Here is a 20,004-nt window from a genome sequence, read left to right on the forward strand (position 1 = left end):
TATAAGGGTCTGCAGTTGCTTTTCTATACTATTTTTTTTTCTAACTTGGGTATCAGGATAATACTAGGGTTAATTGGAAATTTTTCATTTTCTAGACAAGCTTCTATAGGAGAGGCTAGTCTTGATCACCTGATCCTCCTGTCTGTACCTACCAAGTGCTGGGATTACAGGCATGACTTATTATAGATATCTCTGTGCATTTTAATATCTTTTTACATTTTAAATTATTCTATTTTTTATATTTTTTTTGTTTTTTGAGACAGAGTTTCTCTGTAGCCTTTGCTGTCCTGGCACTCAATCTGTAGACCAGGCTGGCCTTGGGATCTGCCTGACTCTGCCTCCCAAGTGCTAGGGTTAAAGGCATGCACCACCATGCCTGGTACCTAGGGCTGAGTGTTAATAATTGCAATTTGAATTGATCCTTGTATGACTCATATACAGAAGGCATTTTACAAATAGACAAGGTAAGGCTCTGAGAAATTGACTTGAAATTCACAGAGAAATTGTGATGTATACATCTTCCCGTCCCAGGTTTGGTATGGTCCCTATATCCCGTAGCTCCTGTGTCATCCTAGGCAGACTGCTCTTGACATTTGGAATCTCCTTGGAAACAGAGAAGAGAATGAATCCACCTGTCTAGGAGGCTGCCAAACTCTTCCTTGCCCAGCATCCCATTCAAGTTAGAAAAAAGCAAGGCACATAGAGAAATGACTGAGTGTCAAATCCAATGCTCTTTTGGCAGTAGATGAGAATACAGAGCCCCACAACTAGTCAAACCACAGAGAATAAGGAACTGTGATACCACGGCCCTTAATGAGATATCTGCGTCACACCTCCTTCCCAGAAAGCCTCTGGGATCATTTCAGAAGAGGGATTAAAACGATTGTAAGACCCCACAGGTTGGGAAAAACTGCTGTGAAACTGTCCCATGCACTCATGTCCCATGCACACATGACCAATAAAGAGAATGGTTAGAGTTGTCTCCATTCTCACATCCCTCTAGCACCCATTGTGGGTTTTATATTCCATAAGCGTTTCCCAAAATGGGCCAAGCTGCGAGATCACACAGTACCTCTTCCAGTTGAGCTGTTTTGACTCAGTTAATGTTGGGATGTTCCTTTCCGAAACCGCCTCTCTTCAAGGTAGTGGTCTCTAAAGCATTGTGACGGGAAAGGAGTCATTGGTCTTGGCTGAGAGAAGAGTGAAAACCAACTCATGGCTGTAGTAGGTGCTCCCTGGTGACTATGAATGTGGTTTAGTGATCGGTGTGGGCAGCTCAAGGTCTTTTTAAGAGGGCACTCTACAGGAGCAAGAGTGGGCACTGGAAGCTTAGTGAGCTTTCTGTGTGAGAACATTTACTGAGTACTTACTGCTCAAGAGACAAGTCACTCCACTGGCTGTCTTTGGCATTCATGTCAGATTATAGCACACTGGGTCCCACACAGTGATTTGAAGGCAATATCAACATCGTTTGGCCTACATGCAGTTCAGCGTGAATCATCTTTGGTCCAGTTTGCCTCTCATGTGATATACTGACCTCACACCCACTCTGGGTATGCACTTTGAGAATTCCATAAAACAGGAAAGGAGCTGAGAAGATTCACAGCTTTGAACTAGACACATAGTGAAGTGTTATGGAAGTGAGTCCAAAGGGAGAAGACAGACCAGACATGTTGGACACCAGAAAGATCCGGGCTCCTAGTGATAGATGAATAAGAAAAGAATGAACAAGCACTTGCTGGATAAAGGGTAGAATAAGAAAGAGTTGGCTCATGGCAGCCGATGGTTTGTGACAGCCAAGGGCCAGATGGATCTGATTCTGAGAAAGGCAGGAGTGAAGGGCCAAGAGACTGGAGGTCAGCTGTTGAATTCATTCAAATATCAAACTAAGACTTAGCAGATGAAATAATAGTGTTTCTTTAGAAGGCAGAGTTAGGTGTGGAGAGTAGGCACAGTGGTTAAGATCTGGTTGATCTTGCTGAGGACACGAGTTCATTCAGTTCCTAGCATTCATGACAGTCCACTCTCAAATACCTGTAACTCCAGATTCAGGGGATCTGATGCTCTCCTTTGGGGGCAACTGCATCCATGTGCACATCTACACATGCACAGACATACATGAGCATGTACACTACACACACACACACACACACACACACACACACACAGAGTAGTAGTTTAAATGAGAAGTGTTCCCAATAGGGTCAGGTATTTGAATACTTGGTACCTGTTCAGTGGCACTGTTGGGGGAGGCTAAGGAACCTGTAGGACATGGAGCCCTGCTGGAGAAAGCATGTCACTGGGGGATGGCGATGAGAGTTTACAGCTTTGCCCCACTTCTGGTTCACCCTCTGATTCCTGTGTGGGTTTGAGATGTGAGCTCTAAGTTTCCTGTTCTTGCTACTATGTGTATCCGCTGCTGTGCCATTGTGGACTGTGGTCTTCTGAAAGTATAAGCCAAAACAAACAATTTCTTTTATAAGTTAGTTTTAGACATGGCAAAGTTTTCATCTTAGTAGTTAGGAAAGCACTAGCTGTTCTTCCAGAGTACCCGGGTTCAATTCCCAGCACCCACATAGCAGCTCACAACTTTAACTTCAGTTCCCTGGGATCCAGAACCTAGACACAGATACACATAGAGGTGAAACACCAATGCACATGAAATAAAAATAAATCATTTTTTAAAAAGTAAAATCAACCTTAAGTAAATAGATACCAAAGTGATGTACCCATTAGAATGACTAAATGTACAAACCCAATAGTATCAAAAGTTGTCAAGAATATGGAACAACGGTCATTCTCATTGAGTGCCAGAGATGGGGATGCAAAGTGGTACAGCCAGCTCGGAAGACAACGAGAGTTGCTTTCAACACTAAATATATTCTCACCATATGATCTGGTTCCTACATATTTACCTAAAAGAGCTGAAAGCATACTGTACAAACACTCACAGGAATGCTGCATCAGCTTTGTCTATAATCACCAAAAAAGCTGGGAGTAATGATAACGTATCTCAGAGGGTAGATGGAGAAGCAAACTAGAATCAGCTAGATGGTGGAATATTATTCATTGATGAAGAGGAATAAACTTTTTAATCTTCATTTGGGTTGCGATTGTAATGATGAAACACCGCGACCAAAGCAATTTGGGAGGAAAGGGTTCGTTGGGCTTATACTTCCAGATTGCTGTTCATCGCCAAAGGAAGTCAAGACAGGAACTCAAACAAGGCAGGAACATGAAAGCAGGAGCTGATGCAGAGGCCATGGTAGGGTGGGTGCTACTTCCTGGCCTGCTTCTCATGGCTCGCTCAGCTTGCTTTCTTATAGAACCCAAGACTACCAGCCCAGGAATGGCACCACCTTCCATGGGCTGGCTCCCACATCCTACAGGCTTGCCTATAGCCTGATCTTATGGAAGCATCCCCTTAATAGAGGCTTCCTCCTTTCAGATGCCTTCAGCTCGTGTCGAGCTGTCATAGAACTAGCCAGCACAGTAAGACATGAAGAACTGAAATGTACAGTGCTTAATGGAAGGGCCTGAAGAGACCGGATGATGTGTCACTCTGACGACCTCGAAGAAGCAAACTTCAAGAAATCGGAAAAAGCCCCATGGTTGGCAGAGGTCGGGGTGGAGGGGTGAATAGGTGTGGCACTATAAGTGGGGGATGTGGGAGTGACCTAGTGAAGGAAAAGTGGGATGGAGAGCTAAGCACCATGCCTCCTGCTCCTGCTTCTGTACCTGCCGTAAGGCATCCTGATCCAGCTGTTGTCCAGCTGTACTCCAGCTGTGCACAGCCGGATCTAAAAGTGGCTCCCAGCAAACAGATAAACCCGTGACAGAACAAGAGACCAGAGCCCAGGGCTGTGTCCGCTTCCTGTCTTCACGGAAATTCTTCCTGGGCGATCCATAAACTCCCCTACAGAACCCCTTACAGGGCAGATTAGATCCAGCAGGACATTGGGTGTAGCCCCCCACACACACACACCTTACCGCTTGATTATGTATCCTCACTCTTACTGGCTGAAAAATTGTACACAAGTTTTTGTACCAAACAATAGAAGTTAGATTTGCACTCTGATGCTGGTCTCCAGAGTCTGTGGGAGTCTCCAGTATCTCTGTGTCTCTGTCTCTGTCTCCACTTTATTCCCATTTCCAAGTCCCTGTTCTGACCACCATAGACTTAAGGCAGAGAAACACTCTGTGTGCTGCTTACTGATAAATGTGTCCCATACTCATCAAAGTCTATAGAATTCTATAGCTCAGGATGAATCTTAATGTAGACCAAGCACAACAGCTAATCACGTGGAACAAACGCGCTGCACAAGGGCAAGGTCGTCATCGGGGAACCTGTGCGGGAGAGAAGGAGAGGGAGCTGAGCTAAATTTATTGAATCATAAGCAAAATATTTCCATTTACTCCAAAAAAAATTCTAAAATGGTATTAAAAGTAGTGAATTAGTTTTTACAAAAAAAGCTTTTACATTGAAGGGATAAAAGAAACCAGAGCCACCAAGGTTGTGAAAACTTGAATGTAAAATCTACAGCCAGTCTTGCTGCCCAGCTCTTCCTTCACTCCAGGATTCTCCCACCACCAAGTTCCCACCTCAGGACACCCGTGATGGCTCAGTTGGTTGTTTGCCTCGGGCTGGAGGATCTGACTTTGATCCTTTGGACTCACAAAGGCAGGCGTGGGGCTGAAGAGGTGGCTCCGTTGTCCAGAGCACTTGCTGCTCCCACAGAGGTCCCAGCACCCAAATGGCAGCTCACAACCAGTTCTAGGGGGTCTGAAGCCCTCTCTGTCCTAAGGGCATCAAGCATGTACACAGTGTGCATGAATACATACATACATACACACATACATACATACATACATACATACATACAGGCAAAGCACTCATAAAAACCTAGGCAGAAAGTCACACATGGTGACACATACCTTAATCTAAGCTCTTAGGAGGCAGAGGAGGATCTCTGTGAGTTCGAGGCCAATCTGGTCTTCAAAGCATGTTCCAGAACAGGCAGGGCTGTATAAAAGAAACCCTGTCTTGAAAAACAAAACAGACGAAAGCATGAAGGCAAGTCTCTGTAACCCCCGTACTTTGGAGAGCAGAGGCAGAAGGATGAGGGTAGGGGTTCGCTTGCCAAGCTAGTTTGGACAGTTAATGACCTCCAGCTTCAGGAGAGATCTTGTCTCAAAAATAGAGAGGGCTGGAAAGTTGGCTCAGAGATTTAATGAGCACTGTGTACTCCCGGGGTTAGCGCTTGCGTTCACCTCCCAACATCCACCCTACATGCAGCTCACAAGCACTGATCACTCCAGCCCTCATCTGGACTTTCTCAGACATCTGCACACACATGGGCATATACCTGTGCGTGTGCACACACTCAGACATGTATGCGCGCATGCGTGTGTGGACGTGCATGCACATAACCATAAAGTAGATATGCTGTAGAAGTAAAGGTGAAAAACGATTGAGAACATCAGCTTCGGCCTCCACACGAATACATACACACATGCAAAGAAAAAGAAAAGAACTGGGCTGGAGAGATGCGGTTAAGAGCACTGACTGCTCTTCCAGAGGTCCTGAGTTCAATTTCCAGCAACCACATGGTGGCTCACAACCATCTGTAATGGGATCCGATGCCCTCTTCTAGTGTGTATCTGAAGACAGCTGCAGTGTGCTCATATAAATAAAAAAATAGATAAATCTTTAAAAATAAATAAATAAAAAGAATTGAAGATTAAACAACCTGACAGAGTTTGTCCAATGGGCTGCCTTGGAAGTAAAGCAGGACTAGACTTCTAAAGCTCTCTAGCTCATCAGTTTTTCTGATGAAAGTGAACCTGGCCTTGCCTGGTCAATTTGGAGGCTTTTGTTTGGCCAGGCTTTTTTCTCAAGCGACTGTAATGATGCTGACTGCCAGGCTGATTGCAAATTCTCTATGATTATGTACAAGGCCCTTTAAATTTGTTTTCCTGTTTCTCCCTTCTTGGCAATTAGATGAGGCAATCAGCATGTTTCATATTCTAAGGAGGATTACCTTTTCTGTTAAGGGACGGCTCCTCACTGGAATTTCTGCAAGAGACAACAGGAGCCTATTCCAATCCAAAGCTTGAACACCTCTTAATGAGGTGACGGTTTTAAACCCCTCTGGGTACCTGGTTCCTCCAACACAGACCCCTCACCACTGGGTTAAGCCCCTTGAGTTCTAAATCCTTTCATTTCTGGGGCTAAGGTTCACCTCCCTAACCTTTGAGTCACCAGTATTTGCTTTGAAGTTGACACCTTTTATTTAAATAGCAAGCACCAAACCTTAGCGGGGTCAGTGCCGAACAGATTGGTTTCAATTATCACCTTTAATCCACACCTTTCCATTCTTGTAATGTGCGGTTTTCTTCTCTTAATTAGAAAGAGCCAGGGATTATCTGCACAAGACTGGAAGATTTATTGTGATTGGTGGTATTGTCTCTCCGGTCCACGACTCCTACGGAAAACAGGTGGGCCCCTTCCTTTGCTCTCCTCTTCCTCACCTGATAGCTCCCCTGGATAAAACCACCCTACTGTTCTCTCTGAGGAAATTCCTGGAAATCCTAAATGCCTAACAGCATTTGGTTTTCCTCCCAGGACCACTGTCGGACCTGGGAATCTGGCTACAACCGGAGGGCCAGCTGCCCACCACAGCCAGCCAGCTGCTCACAAAGAGGAACAAGCCCACTCAGCCAGCTGTGTGGGCTCCAGATGGGCAACAGTTTAGGGGTTGGGCTGCTTTGGACAAATATTTTCCCAAGATTTTTATTTTGAAAAAAGACATCCCAGTGCCTCTTATGTGAGGACTCTCCCAGTCATTCCTGTTTCTCCCATGGTTACTGTAATCACCAAACCAGGCTAACCTAGGACAAACCTATGCAGGGTAGCTGAGTGGGCATTGTCTGGTTCAGACTCCAATGCAGCGGGATATACCACATTATTCTTCACACATACACACTCACACACACATATGCACACACACACACGCATGCACGTGAGCACACACACATACACAGGCACACATGTACACACGCACACACATGCACACACACAGCATCACCCAGTGTCTGTATATGTGGCAGAGGGACAAGTCAGGGGCCACATTCCTCATTTGCTTTCACCATCAAACATGGGCACTCTTTGTAATGGGGTGGTTTGGGATGGTGTTTCTGGACACTGAGGAAGACTGAGGACACCTCCATGGCTTTGTTGCTTCCCAGGGCCTTGTGTCGAGTCGGCACCGTCTCATCATGTGTCAGCTGGCTGTCCAGAATTCCGACTGGATCAGGTAGGGCTGGGATGATGGTGCCAGAGGCAGGTGGCCCTGGGCTCACTGGGTTGGAAAAGGAATTTGGGACCCACAAGTGTGAGGAAGTAGCAGAGATATTAGCCCTGTTCTGGCCCTAATTAGATAGATCTCCAGTGGTGGCCCAGTTGATAACTTTGTTTTTGAACTAAACAATCAGGCTCACAAAATTAAAGAGTTAGCCTAGGGAGTTTCTGTCTGTGGATCCCCATGTGGTTCTTAGAGTTTCCCAAAACATCACTGCGGGAGGAGCCTGGTCCCCAAATCCGAAATCCCCCTCATTCATATCCCCACCAAATTCCATTGACTCTCATCCTTAACTTGCTTTTTCTCAGAAAAAGTGGGTGGCCTTGATTACTACCCATTTCTGAATTCAGGGTCCCTCTGGGGTCCACACTGAGCCCTGGACAAGGTGTGGGGCCTGTGAGCATGGCTCTCTAGGGAATCCCTACCAACTGGGACCTGAGGCTGTCTTCTTGACTCTCCACCCTGCCCCCCATTAGACTCAGGGTACCACTAGGATGGCAGCACTCCTCATGCTCTGAGCCAGCAGTGTAATTAAAGCAAGCTTCTACTAATTATGCTAATTATGCCCCCCAAGTTCCTACCGTTATAATTTGCATGAGAAGATGGTGTTTAAAAAAAATGGCACATCATTTGCTTTTTAATTTCCTAAGCTGAAAAAATAAGCAACACCTAGAAGTTTCCATGAGGAGAGGGGCATGGACCTCAGCATGCATGAGGGATGCAGTTAACCCCAGAGGGATGAGCAGGCAGAACTGAAGGCAGTGAATGGAAGCCATAGTAGCAATTAAGGTCTGTGTGAGCCTGCACGGTGATTTGAATAAGAAGCCTGACCTAAGGGACTTTCTTTTGGGTTGAGGACTGGAAAAATGGCTCAGGGTTAAGAGCACTTGATGTTCTTCCAGAGGTCATGAGTTTGGTTCCCAGCATCCACCCTGGGCAGCTTATTACTGCCTGTAACTCCAAGTCCTGGGGATCTCACATACAGATAAATAAAAATAAATCTAAAACAAAAAATAAAAAAACACAGATTAAATGCTGGAAGACAGTTTTTGTCCATCTGGGATCAAGTCAGGATTAGAAAACACACGTCTTAGTGCTGTAAATGAACGTTTAATTCCCTGTGGGAAATAAATTCAGGGGAAAAACATACTGGCCAGAAAGCAGTTCTTGTTTTGACATTCTTAGAAAATTCTGGAATAGTTCCTTAGTTGGTCCAGTAAATGCTTACTGAGTCCTACCCCCTGCCTCACTTGGAAGAACAGAACTGAGGTGACAAGAGTCTGAGGTTGAGCCCTTGGAAGGGAGGCTGATTAGCTAGCCTCTACCCAGGGCACCTGATTGGTGAGGCCAGGTGGGAGGGGCTTGCTCATTTCCCATATTTGTGTGCACAGGGGCAGGGCAAGAGGAGCCAGACGAGGGCAGACAGACCCCTTCACTTTCACTTAGTAAGATCTCAACTCAGGAAACCTGAGGTGCCTGCTCAGGGCAGGGGGAGGACAGGGACACTCAACTGCTAAGAGAATGCTTCTGAAATATCTCAATTTAGCAGCTCATTAAGTTGTCAATTGGGGCCATGTGAGGAGGCATCAGTCTAGGGCAGGATCCCTGCTCACTTCCCAGCCTCCTGTTCCAGAGGAGTTAGCCGTCCTGTGAGTCTGTACCCTCCAGTCTAGCTGCCTTGCCTTACTTCCAGCCTCAAGGCACTGCACCACTGATGAGACTCTCCTCCAGGGCTTGCAAGCCTCAGTCCTTGTTGATAAGCCCCTGGCTCACTTAATCTTTCTCACAATCCTGTAAAAGCCTGAAAATTTCCCTCTTCCTAACGAGAACAAGTTACAAGACATCCTGTTAAGCACTATGGATATAAAATTCCCCAAGCTCTCACACGAGAAAGAATGCTGAGCTTGGGTTAAACTCAGGGAGACTCATACCACTGTCTTCCTTACCTGCCTATGCAAGATTCCTCTCAGTTTACAGAGAGGGAAACTGAGGCTCAGGATCATATTCCACAGCCTGGTTTAACCTGCTTTGAGGTCTAAGCACACAGCATGACCAGGCTTGCTAAGTGACCTGAGCTTTGGGAGAAAGCAATATGGAGAGAGTACATGAAAGGAAACTGAGAACAGCCTCTCTTGTCACGGCAGGGTGGACCCATGGGAGTGCTACCAAGACACCTGGCAGACAACCTGCAGTGTGTTGGAGCACCATCGAGACCTCATGAAGGTAAGGTGGGCCGTGGCTGAGAGTGTGTGGGTGGGCAAGGAGCAGGAGAGGGCTGCTGGTCTGTTGACTTGTTGGCTGGCATCTGCTTTCTGCTTCCCTCCCAGTTGTGAGGTAGGCCAACCTGCCTCTGGCGCAAGAGAAGACAGTGAATTAGGACCCTGGAGCAGCACCCGCTTTGCTCCATACCTTCTGTTCTCTGACATGTCCTCCTTGTGTAGGACAGGATGATATTGGGGCTGGATTTGACATGGGTGGCTATCATCAGCTGGAAAAGCAAACTCCAGGTGGGGTGAAGACTAGGGTTGTAGACGTCAGTGAGGAAAAGAGGGGGCTGGAGAGGGGAAAAAAAGGTACCATTTGGGCTGAGGATGTAGTTCAGTTAATAGAATGCTAGCTTAGCATTGCAAAACCCTGGGTTTGATCTGCAGTATTAGATAAAATCTGGAAGTGGGGATGTGCACCCCTATATAGGGAGGGTAGAGGCTGGAGGATCATAAATTCAATGTCATTAGCCTGGGCTAAGAAACAATGTCCTCTTACACTTGGTACATGTTGCCAGGTTCCCTCCCTATGTATTAGGGACCCACAGACTCCCAGTGCAGGAAAAGATACCATGCGTAAGGAACAATGTTCCTCCATTCCCATGCCTTCCTCCATCTAAGAACCTTATGGATGACAGTGTTGGATCCCTGCTTTATTATCATGTAACAGGAAGCAGAGAGAGGAGCCTATGTATCCGAGGACCCAGGGTAGACATTTATTGACCAAGGATGGAGAAGAGCTCCTATGTTCCCCACTGTAGTCTAGAACCTTCAGTGACCTAGGGTTGGCTACGTACCAGTAGCCCCAGTCACAATGTGGGCACAGTGTTCTCTGCAGATCAATATCAGCCTATGGAGTCAACAGTGACAGAATGCTATCCATGGCCAAAACCTGAGGGAGACAGCAAACTGCCCTTTATGGTCATCTCCCCACACTGTGTGTGGAGTGTCCCTGGCTCTACATTACCTAAAAGGGGTCATTCTGATCCAAGGAGACCTGTCTCCCGCCCCTCTCCTTGCCATTGGAAGGGCTGTTACCACCATCTCTTCACTAAGCAGCCCTTGACTGCCCCACACCAAACCCCACAGCTGGGCTTCATTTTATTACATGAGATTAGGGTCCCTGAACATCCTCGTGAACCAGGGGCAGGAGGAACATGGACCAGCAGAGTGCTGCTCAACCTGTTACGTTCCTCTGTGGAATTAGAACCCATCTCTTCAGAATTATTCATACCTGTCTAGATTCAGTTTCTGGTCATCTTGGAAAGACCGTGAGATAGGTCAGCCTCACTTACTCTTCTGAGAAGTGTCCACAACAGAGTGATAAAAGACGCTCGGGGCTGAACAAGATGGCTCAGTAGAGTGCTTGCTGCTCTCACAGAGGACCCATGTTCAGGAGATCTGATGCCTCTGTCGTCTGTGGACATTGCTCTCCTGTGCACCTGCTACACACACACACACACACACACACACACACACACACACACACACACACACACGTAGAAAGAACAATACAGCCTTTTTTTTTTTAAGATACCTAATTTCCTGTATAAGGATGTGTCAGTCAGGATAGGTGAAAATGCGCTGTGGTAACAAACAAAACAAAATTATCGTGGCTTACATCAGTTTATTTCTCACACTTGCCACTTGAGTTGGGGAGGGGAGTGTCATCTGGGAACCTGTGTTCTTTTTAGTCACACAAAGGCCTTAAGGGAGCTTCAGAAATGGAGAGCTGAAAACCCATCTGGTATCCCTGAGCTCTGACCTGGCCACAATGGCCATAGGACCTGGCCATTGTTGAGTTGTCCAAATGCCCAGGCTTTCTGGGTCCTTCCTCTGTTACTCGTGCCCAGAGCCTGGGCCCGAGCCAGAGAAGCACATTCTCCAGCTCCAGCTGCAGCAGCCCACAGAAGCTGGCTGGTAACGTAGCTTACAAATGGTCCAAGCCTTGCAGCCAGAGCTCAGTGCTGCTTCCTGATAACTCCATGTCTCCCAGTTCTGGGATAAGGCTGGAGGTCCTGGCATGGAGGGTAAACTTGCCAGGGAGGTGGGCACTCGAGGCTGGATATGTAAAAACTGCTGAGAACAGGAGAGCCACGGAGGGCCAAGCAAGGCACAGGCAATGGTGGGGTGTGTGGCCAATCATTGTCTTCCTGGCAGAACAAGTCAAATGGGACTAAGGATGCAGAAAGAGAAGAAATGTCCTTGGCCACAGAGCAGCTGTTTAGTGCCAATGTGCCACTGTCTTTTCTGGTGATGAAATAATAATAAAAGGCTGTAGATTACCCCTTCATGCCATCACCCACACCTGGGCAGAGGGACCCACAAAGCAGGCTGGGAAGCTGTCTTACAGATGCAGCTGGATGTTGCTGTGACCTCCTCATGATAGAAGCAGCCAGAAGTGATGGGTTAACCCACAAAACAAATGCCTTCTCTTCTAGGGCTCCGGGCATTCTGCCTGCAGGATCTCCTTTAGAAACTGTGCCCAGAGGGTCTTCCTGGCCATCCCTGGGGCTTGAGGGTCCTCTCACAGTAGGACTCCAATCCTGAAAATGCAATGGGAGATGCTGACTTTCAGGGAAAGGACCTTAGATATGCACTTAGTCTCCTGACTCTCTGTCACCCTCTGACTCTAAAGGAGGACTGCTTCTGGCTCCACTGAGAAGAAGGCCACTTTCTCAGCCCTATCTTCTCTACATAACTGGAGGGAGCAGTGGACCTGATAACACAGGTTGAGGGATAATGTCTCTCAAGTCACCATGTGGCTCTGATGTGTGGTGAGCAGGCCCAAGGGGCCTTGAAACGCACCCCACACTTCCGTGACACAAATACAAATACACCCTGCTGTCTATGGCACTGGTCTCTAGCTGGCCTGGTTACTGACATGTCTCGCTGGCAGAGGCTGAGGTAACAATGAGGTATGTGGTTGGTCTGACCTTTCCCAGGTCTGCAGAGCGCCCTCACAGATATGAACTCATTTGAGTCGTGACACACAGATTACACCAAGTCTTACCAGGTGTCATAGACTTTACACGTACTTGCTCAAGTGATTCTGCCACAGATGAAATGGCTTAAGGTGGGCCTGCCTTCCTGAGGGGCAGTCCTCTGGCCGGGAGATGGACCTGCCTAACTGGGCTAACTCCTAAGACAGGAGACTATGGCTGATTTCTACCTACAGGTAGATTCCTTTTTTGTTTGTTTGTTTTTAATTACGAAGAATGGCTGAAGATTGTAATCCCAGCACTCAGGAGACAGAGGTAGGTAGATCTCTGAATTTGAGGGCAGCCTGGTCTATAGAGTGAGCTCCAGGACACCTAGGGCTACACAGAAAAAACTATCTCAAGAAAAAAAGAAACAAAGAAAAGAAAAAGGGAAGTAAAGTGTCATCCTCAACTGTATAGTTTGAAGGCAGCCTGAGTTCATCAGACCCTGTTTCTTTTTAAAAAGAAAAAAGAAAAGGTAAATATAATGTCAGACTTGAATTTGAATTAAGGTTCAGTAGCAATTAACTGTTTAAGGTCACATAGCTAGGAGGAAAGCCTGAACTGGGGTCCAGGGCTATGTAATACCACTCCCAAGCGTTTCTTGCTGAGCTACCCTGTTTCCTGCCAGTGTAGACCATGTGGTGCAGCTACATCTACAGCCAACCCCAGAACCCTCCCTTAGCTAGAGGCTGACTCCCTCTGCCTGAGATGGATGTCCACGGGGCAACTGGGCGTGAGTCTCAGCGCTCCTGGGTTAAGGACACTGACTTGATGCGTCTCCTCTCCCCAGAGGGTGACCGGCTGCATCCTCTCCAATGTCAACACGCCTTCCATGACACCTGTGATTGGACAGCCACAACACGAGAACACCCAGCCTATTTACCAGAACAGCAATGTCCCCACCAAGCCCACTGCAGGTAAGGGATACTGGGTAAACTCCTTAGTCTTCAGAATCACCTAGGGGGCCCACCCAGGATTTGAGTTGGTCGGGATGGAAGGAGGAAGAGGAGGAGGAGGTTTAAGGGTAGGAAAGAGAAGGGAGAATGGAGGGGGGAGAGAAGAGAAGGAGGCAGAAGTGAGGGGAGAGGAAGAGGAAGGAGAGAAGAGAGGAGAGGAGAGGAGAGGAGAGGAGAGGAGAGGAGAGGAGAGGAGAGAATGTGCCTTTTTAAGTATTTAAATATAAATACAATTGCCTTAAGTAGAGATTTAATACATGAAAGGGGCATTTTTCTCTGCCTCTTCCAGGGAGTTTGAGGGTCTCACCCAGGGTCACAGTGAGGAAGTGGCAGAGCCATGAGTCACATTACATACACAATGTCCATACTCTTAGCCCACCTCCTCCACAACAAAGAACAAAGCCACCAACACTTTCTTGCACTGGCTTTGTGCGCCTTCCGTGCTCTGTGCTCGATTCTCGTGTTCTCGTTGAATGCACTAGTTCTGTTGACACATATGCTGTCTTTTCTTTGACAAAACAAAACACTGAAGATTCAGACAGTTAGTTGATTAGCTTAAGTTGTACAGCTCAAAAGTAGAATCAGGTCCCAGGAACATGCCCTAAAGCAGTGGTTCCCAACCTGTGAGTTGCAACCCCCACACAAGTCCCACATCAGATATCCTGCATATCCGATATTTACATTACAATGCAGAACAGTAGCAAAATTACAGTTATGAAGTAGCAACGAAATAATTTAGTGGTTGGGGGGTCACCACAACATGAAGAACCCTGTTATAAGGGTCTCAGCATTAGGAAGGTTGAGAGACACTGCAAGGACTCTCCTAGGTAAATTCAAAGAGGCTGGGCGTGGTGGCAGACGCGTGTATCCTAGAACTTAGGAAGTAGAAACAGAAGGATCAGGAGTTTATAACCAGCTTGGCCTGCATGAGTTGTTCTTTCAAACAAAATATAACTAAATGTAAGTTCAAAGAGACAGACGCCCACTACTTTTCAAGCCCAGAGACCACAGGCTATCATATTACTAGTCTTTCATAAACACAGTAATTTATGAAGAAGAGCTAGGATGCTTCAGTTTGCATGCAGTTATACTGGGCACTAAGAAAGTTCTGGGATGAGGGCCCAGAGTGAAAGAACACTGAAGAGCCATGTAGGATACTTCTCAAACCATAACGCTAAGAATTGGAAGAGCAAAGCATCGTGAATGCCCTTAAAATTGCAATCAAACCCAACATTCGCACATTGTACTCATTAAGATGGAAGAAAGTAAATAACACACCAAGATGCTAAGCAGCCGTTATCTCTACAGGTGGGACTGTGGGTGCTGCTGCTTCTTCTCCTTATATATCTTCCTTTTCTCTATTTCCACTTTTCAACAATGCAGTAAACATGACCAGGGAGTAGCCTGCCGTGTATGGCTCCCAGTGCTTGTGCCTTAGACTCTGAATGAGAAGAAAGAACTTCTGGCAGTCACTGTCTGTCCTTCTCTCTTCCTCCCTTCCTTCCTCTTGCCTTCCACTTTCCAGCCCCACCCTCTCCAGTACACCCCTGTTGTTTACCGTGGCCCCAAAGCTGGGCTGACACGAGCGGGCGTCAGGTGTGAGTGGTTCTTTCCCTCTGTCTCTGTCTGTCTTATTCTCTCCCATAGCCAAGATCTTGGGAAAAGTGGGAGAAAGCCTCAGCCGGATCTGCTGTGTCCGCCCACCCGTGGAGCGCTTCACTTTTGTAGGTAAGGTAGCAAGGGCTTCCTTTCCCGGCTCCATCTTTCTTCTTTCTTACCTCTCTTCATACACCAAGTAGCCTCACCCCCAGAAATTCATATATTGAATTGTTAATCCCCCCAAGGGACAGTATTAGGAACCAGGGTCTTTGTGAGACAATTATTCATGAGGGTGGATTGCTCTCTCTCTCTCTCACACACACACCAATAAATAAGTAAATAAAATGTAATCAAAACTGTTTTTTAAAGAAAAGGCCCTGAAGAGCTGGCTCATCCCTCCCACTGTCTGAGGACACACAGAGATGACCATATCCATGGTGGCTCCTTTATCTTGGGCTTTCAACATCCACAACTTTCAGAAGTAAATTTCTGTTGTTTAGAGGTCACCCCACCCATGGTATTTGTTGTAACTGCTTGAATGAACTTGGACATCCTTTCCTGGAGTGGTCATTTGCAGAGCTGTAGCTGAAGGAGACCAGAGGCAAACAGCAATGCCAGGCCTCCAGTGTCAAGAGCTGATGGAAGCAACAGGATGTGGTGATCCTTGGAGGCCTTTTGTCATCCTCTCCCTCCTCCTGCCTGTGCTCGCCCCTCACCCTGCACTCCATAAAATGTGTCTACACACTGGGTGTTTCCCATGGGCCTTGGATCCTGCAGTTCAGGCAGTGTCTGATCCTCCAGTGGACACACAGGAGCTTTCCCTGGGTTTCTCTGTCTTTTGTGTGCTCCCCAAAGACTCAGCTTGGGTGAGAACTTTCCCTCTTTCTCCCCTCTAACTCTGGCTGACTTCTGCCATTTTGCAGGTTTCAAGTTTGGGGCATATTGGGATGGAACTAAGAAATGGCAGAGGAGGCAGAGGCGGGGCCAAGGCAGCTTGCCTGTAGATTTGTGTATGCCCACGTGTGTACCTAGGGCACGTCCATGCAGACAGTACATACCAGGAACAGATGCTAGAGGCATGATCCTTCCAGATTTTGTGACATCCCACCAAGGAAATGACTCAACATGCCAAAATTGCCAGTTCTTTAATCCAGGAAGCAACTGAAGAGGGAGGAGGCCACCTCCCGTGACCCCAAATTCCATGTTCCAAGTTCTGAGGGCACAGTTCTCGAGAGCAGCCTTCCTGGGGTACAGAAGCAGAAGGCACTCAATATGAGTGTGTCTGTCAATAGTTTCCCCGGTGAAACAGTCTAACCACATGGGACGCAAACTCATGCGGTCTGCCCAGCGAGGGGTGAGGATGCTTCCTGCCCTCTCATACATCTTTCTCATCTTACCCCAGTCTCTAGCACTGAGGAGGCTCTCAGCTCCCTAATGCTCTTCTCTCCCCTGTTCATCTGTCCGTCCGTCTCTCCCTCCCACCTTCCCCTTTCCCTTTGTCTCCACAGATGAGAACGCCAACCTGGGCACAGTGATGCGGTATGAGGAGATTGGTAAGTTGAACAAGTGGGGACATTTGGAGCCGCTCGCCTCCAGTCACCCGGGAGCGGCAAGGTCGGGAAGGGTGGAGGCTTGAAACCTGGGAGGGTTTACAGCCGTGTCTACAGTCAGAATGGTCCTTCTGGAGAGAAAGATCATAATCTTACCTAGAGCCTATTGAACGTCTCCCCTTAGACTCACTCCCCAGTGGTAGAACAACCGTTAATCTTCCCTTTACAGCCTCCCCTCCCTCATCTAAAGGAATGAAAGTTGAGCACCAGTGCTGGTGAGAGAGACCATTGGGTTGTTGTTGTTGTTGTTGTTTTTCCCACTGATACTGCACACAACCAAGGTAGTTTCAGGCTTTTTAATGCTTAAAGGGAGAGAAGGAGGCAAGGGTTGGCCGAAAGCTACCATGTGGCTTGCCTGCAGCCTTGGCTGAAGCTAAGGTATCCCATTGTCTATGTGAGACCCTGGTGCTCAACCCAAGTCCAGAGTAGGTAGAAGCTGGTTACAAACATCTGTTGGGGGTGTAGGGGGTGATAGAGGCTGGGGGTCGGGGAGAGCTGACAGCTGTGTAAATAATGAAAGCAGATCAGCAAGGTGAAGCCTTTCCAAGGTTCCAGAGTGAAAGACGTGGGAGACCCAAGTGCCTGCAGCTGGAAGGGGATGGCAGAGCCAGGCAGGAATGGAGCTGGAGCTGGCACCGGTGGTGAGGAGGGTCGAGTCGACGAGTGTCTAGAAGGAGAGACAACTTGGTGTCCAAGCTGATTGGATTTAACTTCTAAAGAAGTGTTAGATGCCTTGTGGATACCCCTCTGAGGGAGCACTGGGATCTGGGCTCCTGATGTGACCCTGAGAGTCTTGGAATTGCTGGTGTGTCTAAGCACCTTGATAGCCAGCAGATGTGATAGCGTTTCTAGCTACACCTCGGGTCTGAGATGTAGTCCGTGCCTGAGCTATTCCTGTTGCTTTGCCAGAACCGTTTGTAAAAACGTTGACAACTGGTTACTAAGCAGGTAGCACACGGTTGAACTGTGTTAAACCAAAGCAGCTCAAGAGCCTCACGTCTCAGTTATCTTGCAGACTTTAATATCCTTTACACATCAGCTTGTCAGCTCTGAAGTCTGCAGGAGAGTGGACGGACGCATGGCTTTCTGGCTGATCGCCACAAAGCAAGCAAGTTCTGTAAGCCCAGAGGATCCAAAGGCAGAGAGAGGATTGGGCAAAGCAGCGGGGGGGGGGGGGGGGACTGAGCTCCAAGCCCTAAGTGCTACACTCCTGCAGTCCCCTGTGTCACCCTGCTGCCAGTCTCAGTCCAGCATAATTCAGAACAGTCCTAGGGTTTTTCAATGTATATTTGTCTTCCCAGCCCCCAGAGCTTGAGTTAGGCTATGCTGTCTCTGCTGGGGAAATCCCCTCTGGCTAGCTGCTTCAGTGTCTGACAGGGAGGGAAAATGTAGAATTCTTGGCTTCTAAAAAGGAGAGATGTGCAGCCCAGGCTGACAGACAGACTCCAGGTTCACAGTGATACAGGTGGCAGCTGCCTCTGTGTACGGTGGGAGCTGGGATGGGCCACTGGGCTACACATAGCTGGAATTCCTGAGCTGGGAGTGTGGAGGGAGAGTACTGATTCTGGCTGCTGGCCCTGGGTCAAGATGACCAGGAGAGGGAGGCAGAGCCCAGTGGAGGGCAAAGGAAACTAGCCTGCACACTGACCCTTATGTCCTGCGAGGCCCTGGTACTCACAGGCTCCTTGCACATCACAAGGAAAACCCACCTTTTTAAAGCATCAGTGAGCCCATTCTGTTTTCAGCAGTTGGTTGCTTCCCTTGTGGCTACCCCAGTTCAAGGGCTGGAGGACTGGAAATATGGAAATCACTGCTGCCCTCCAGTGGCTTCGTGTGGTACCACAGACTCTACCGGAGCCATTACCAATAAGCACATTTGCACTGGTCCTGGAGGTGGGGTGGGGTGAGTCAGAGGTTTCACTCTGCCTTTCTGGGCTTTTGCTGATTTGAAAAGTCTCATATTATTCTTGGGCAAGAGTGTGAGTCCTAGCATAAGAATGGAAAACCCAGTTCAGGGGTTTCAGCCTTGGTGTTGCCAGCATTTAGGGGCAGACACCCTGTGTTGTGGGGCTGCCCTGGACACTGTTCACTTAGCAATGTTCCATCCACCAGATACCAGTGACACACTTCTCCTCTGCCCAAGCATGACAACCAGACATGTGAAATCGCCACTAAACTATCCAGGGGCTTCCGGGCAGCCTGTGCAGCTCTGTAACCGCATCATTTGCTGGCTTAACTACTCACCATGCCTGAGTACCCACTGTGTGCCAGTCACTGCCAGGCTCTGGGGATATAAAGACAAATTAAGGTTCTGTGCCAAAGAGATAATATAAGCTCTCAGTCTTCAATGGGTTCCCTGAGGGCGTGGGCTCTGAAGACCCAGAGACAAGGAGATGTTGGCTGCTTTCTCCACCTGCCTCAATCCTGTCTGGAGACTCTCTGGGGCAAGCTCAGCATCTGAAAGCCCTTGCCCAGTCCTGAGGTGTAAGTCAGGCAAAGCCCTGGGCTCTTAGGAACCATGGTAGCATCTGTGTCTGGAAGGCTAGTGGTCAGCTCTCTGCACAAGCAGTCTCATTGTCTCAGATAAAATACGCTGGAGAAGGCAGAAACCTGGGCAGCCTAAGATCCACACTAGGTGAAGGACACTCTGAGGAATGTCAAGAATCTCTAGCTTCTTTTCCGTCACTCAGTTGAACACCCCTCCACCACCCCTCCCCCCACCCCACAACCTGGAGCTGCCAATTTTGAATGACAATGGGCCTCACTGGGATAATTCAAATTGGGCTTAATGAGGGGAGAAAAATAACTGACAGTCAGGGAGCACTATGGGTAAAGAGGAGGTGGCTCCAGCCAGGCTTCCTGAGCCCTTTGCTGAGGGCCTATGGCCACAGAAAGAATGCAGTTGATTAACTCAGATACTCCATCTTTGCGGCCAGTGGTCTCCCTCCAGTCCATCTCTGCCATGTTGGCACTCGTAGAAGGAGGCACACTCTGGATGGAGAGAACACGGAAATAAGTGCCTGTTATCCAGCCCTTGGGAGGCTGATACAGGAGGGCCCAGAGTTCAAGCCTCAGCTATATAGCAAGTTTGAGGCCAGCCTACACTACAGTCTTAGAAAGAAAAGACTGACAGATGGAAGGAATGAAGGGAGGGAGGGAGGGAGGGAGGGAGGGAGGGAGGACAGGAAAGGAAAGGAAAGGAAAGGAAAGGAAAGGAAAGGAAAGGAAAG

At 48.0% G+C, this 20,004-nt stretch overlaps 1 protein-coding gene across 1 annotated transcript in view; it reads left to right on the plus strand.

Annotated features, from left to right (window-relative positions):
• Nucleotides 1-20,004, plus strand: part of Nmnat2 (nicotinamide nucleotide adenylyltransferase 2) — a 164,391-nt gene that overhangs the window by 122,771 nt on the left and 21,616 nt on the right. The window contains exons 2-7 of the mRNA XM_028775779.1: nucleotides 6,410-6,498; nucleotides 7,249-7,316; nucleotides 9,506-9,584; nucleotides 13,400-13,526; nucleotides 15,213-15,293; nucleotides 16,673-16,717. Coding sequence (XP_028631612.1) covers nucleotides 6,410-6,498; nucleotides 7,249-7,316; nucleotides 9,506-9,584; nucleotides 13,400-13,526; nucleotides 15,213-15,293; nucleotides 16,673-16,717 — 489 coding nt within the window. The remainder of the gene's footprint in view (nucleotides 1-6,409; nucleotides 6,499-7,248; nucleotides 7,317-9,505; nucleotides 9,585-13,399; nucleotides 13,527-15,212; nucleotides 15,294-16,672; nucleotides 16,718-20,004) is intronic.

Source organism: Grammomys surdaster, unplaced genomic scaffold (assembly GCF_004785775.1).
Source record: "Grammomys surdaster isolate TR1022 unplaced genomic scaffold, NIH_TR_1.0 259, whole genome shotgun sequence".
NCBI lineage: Eukaryota > Metazoa > Chordata > Mammalia > Rodentia > Muridae > Grammomys > Grammomys surdaster.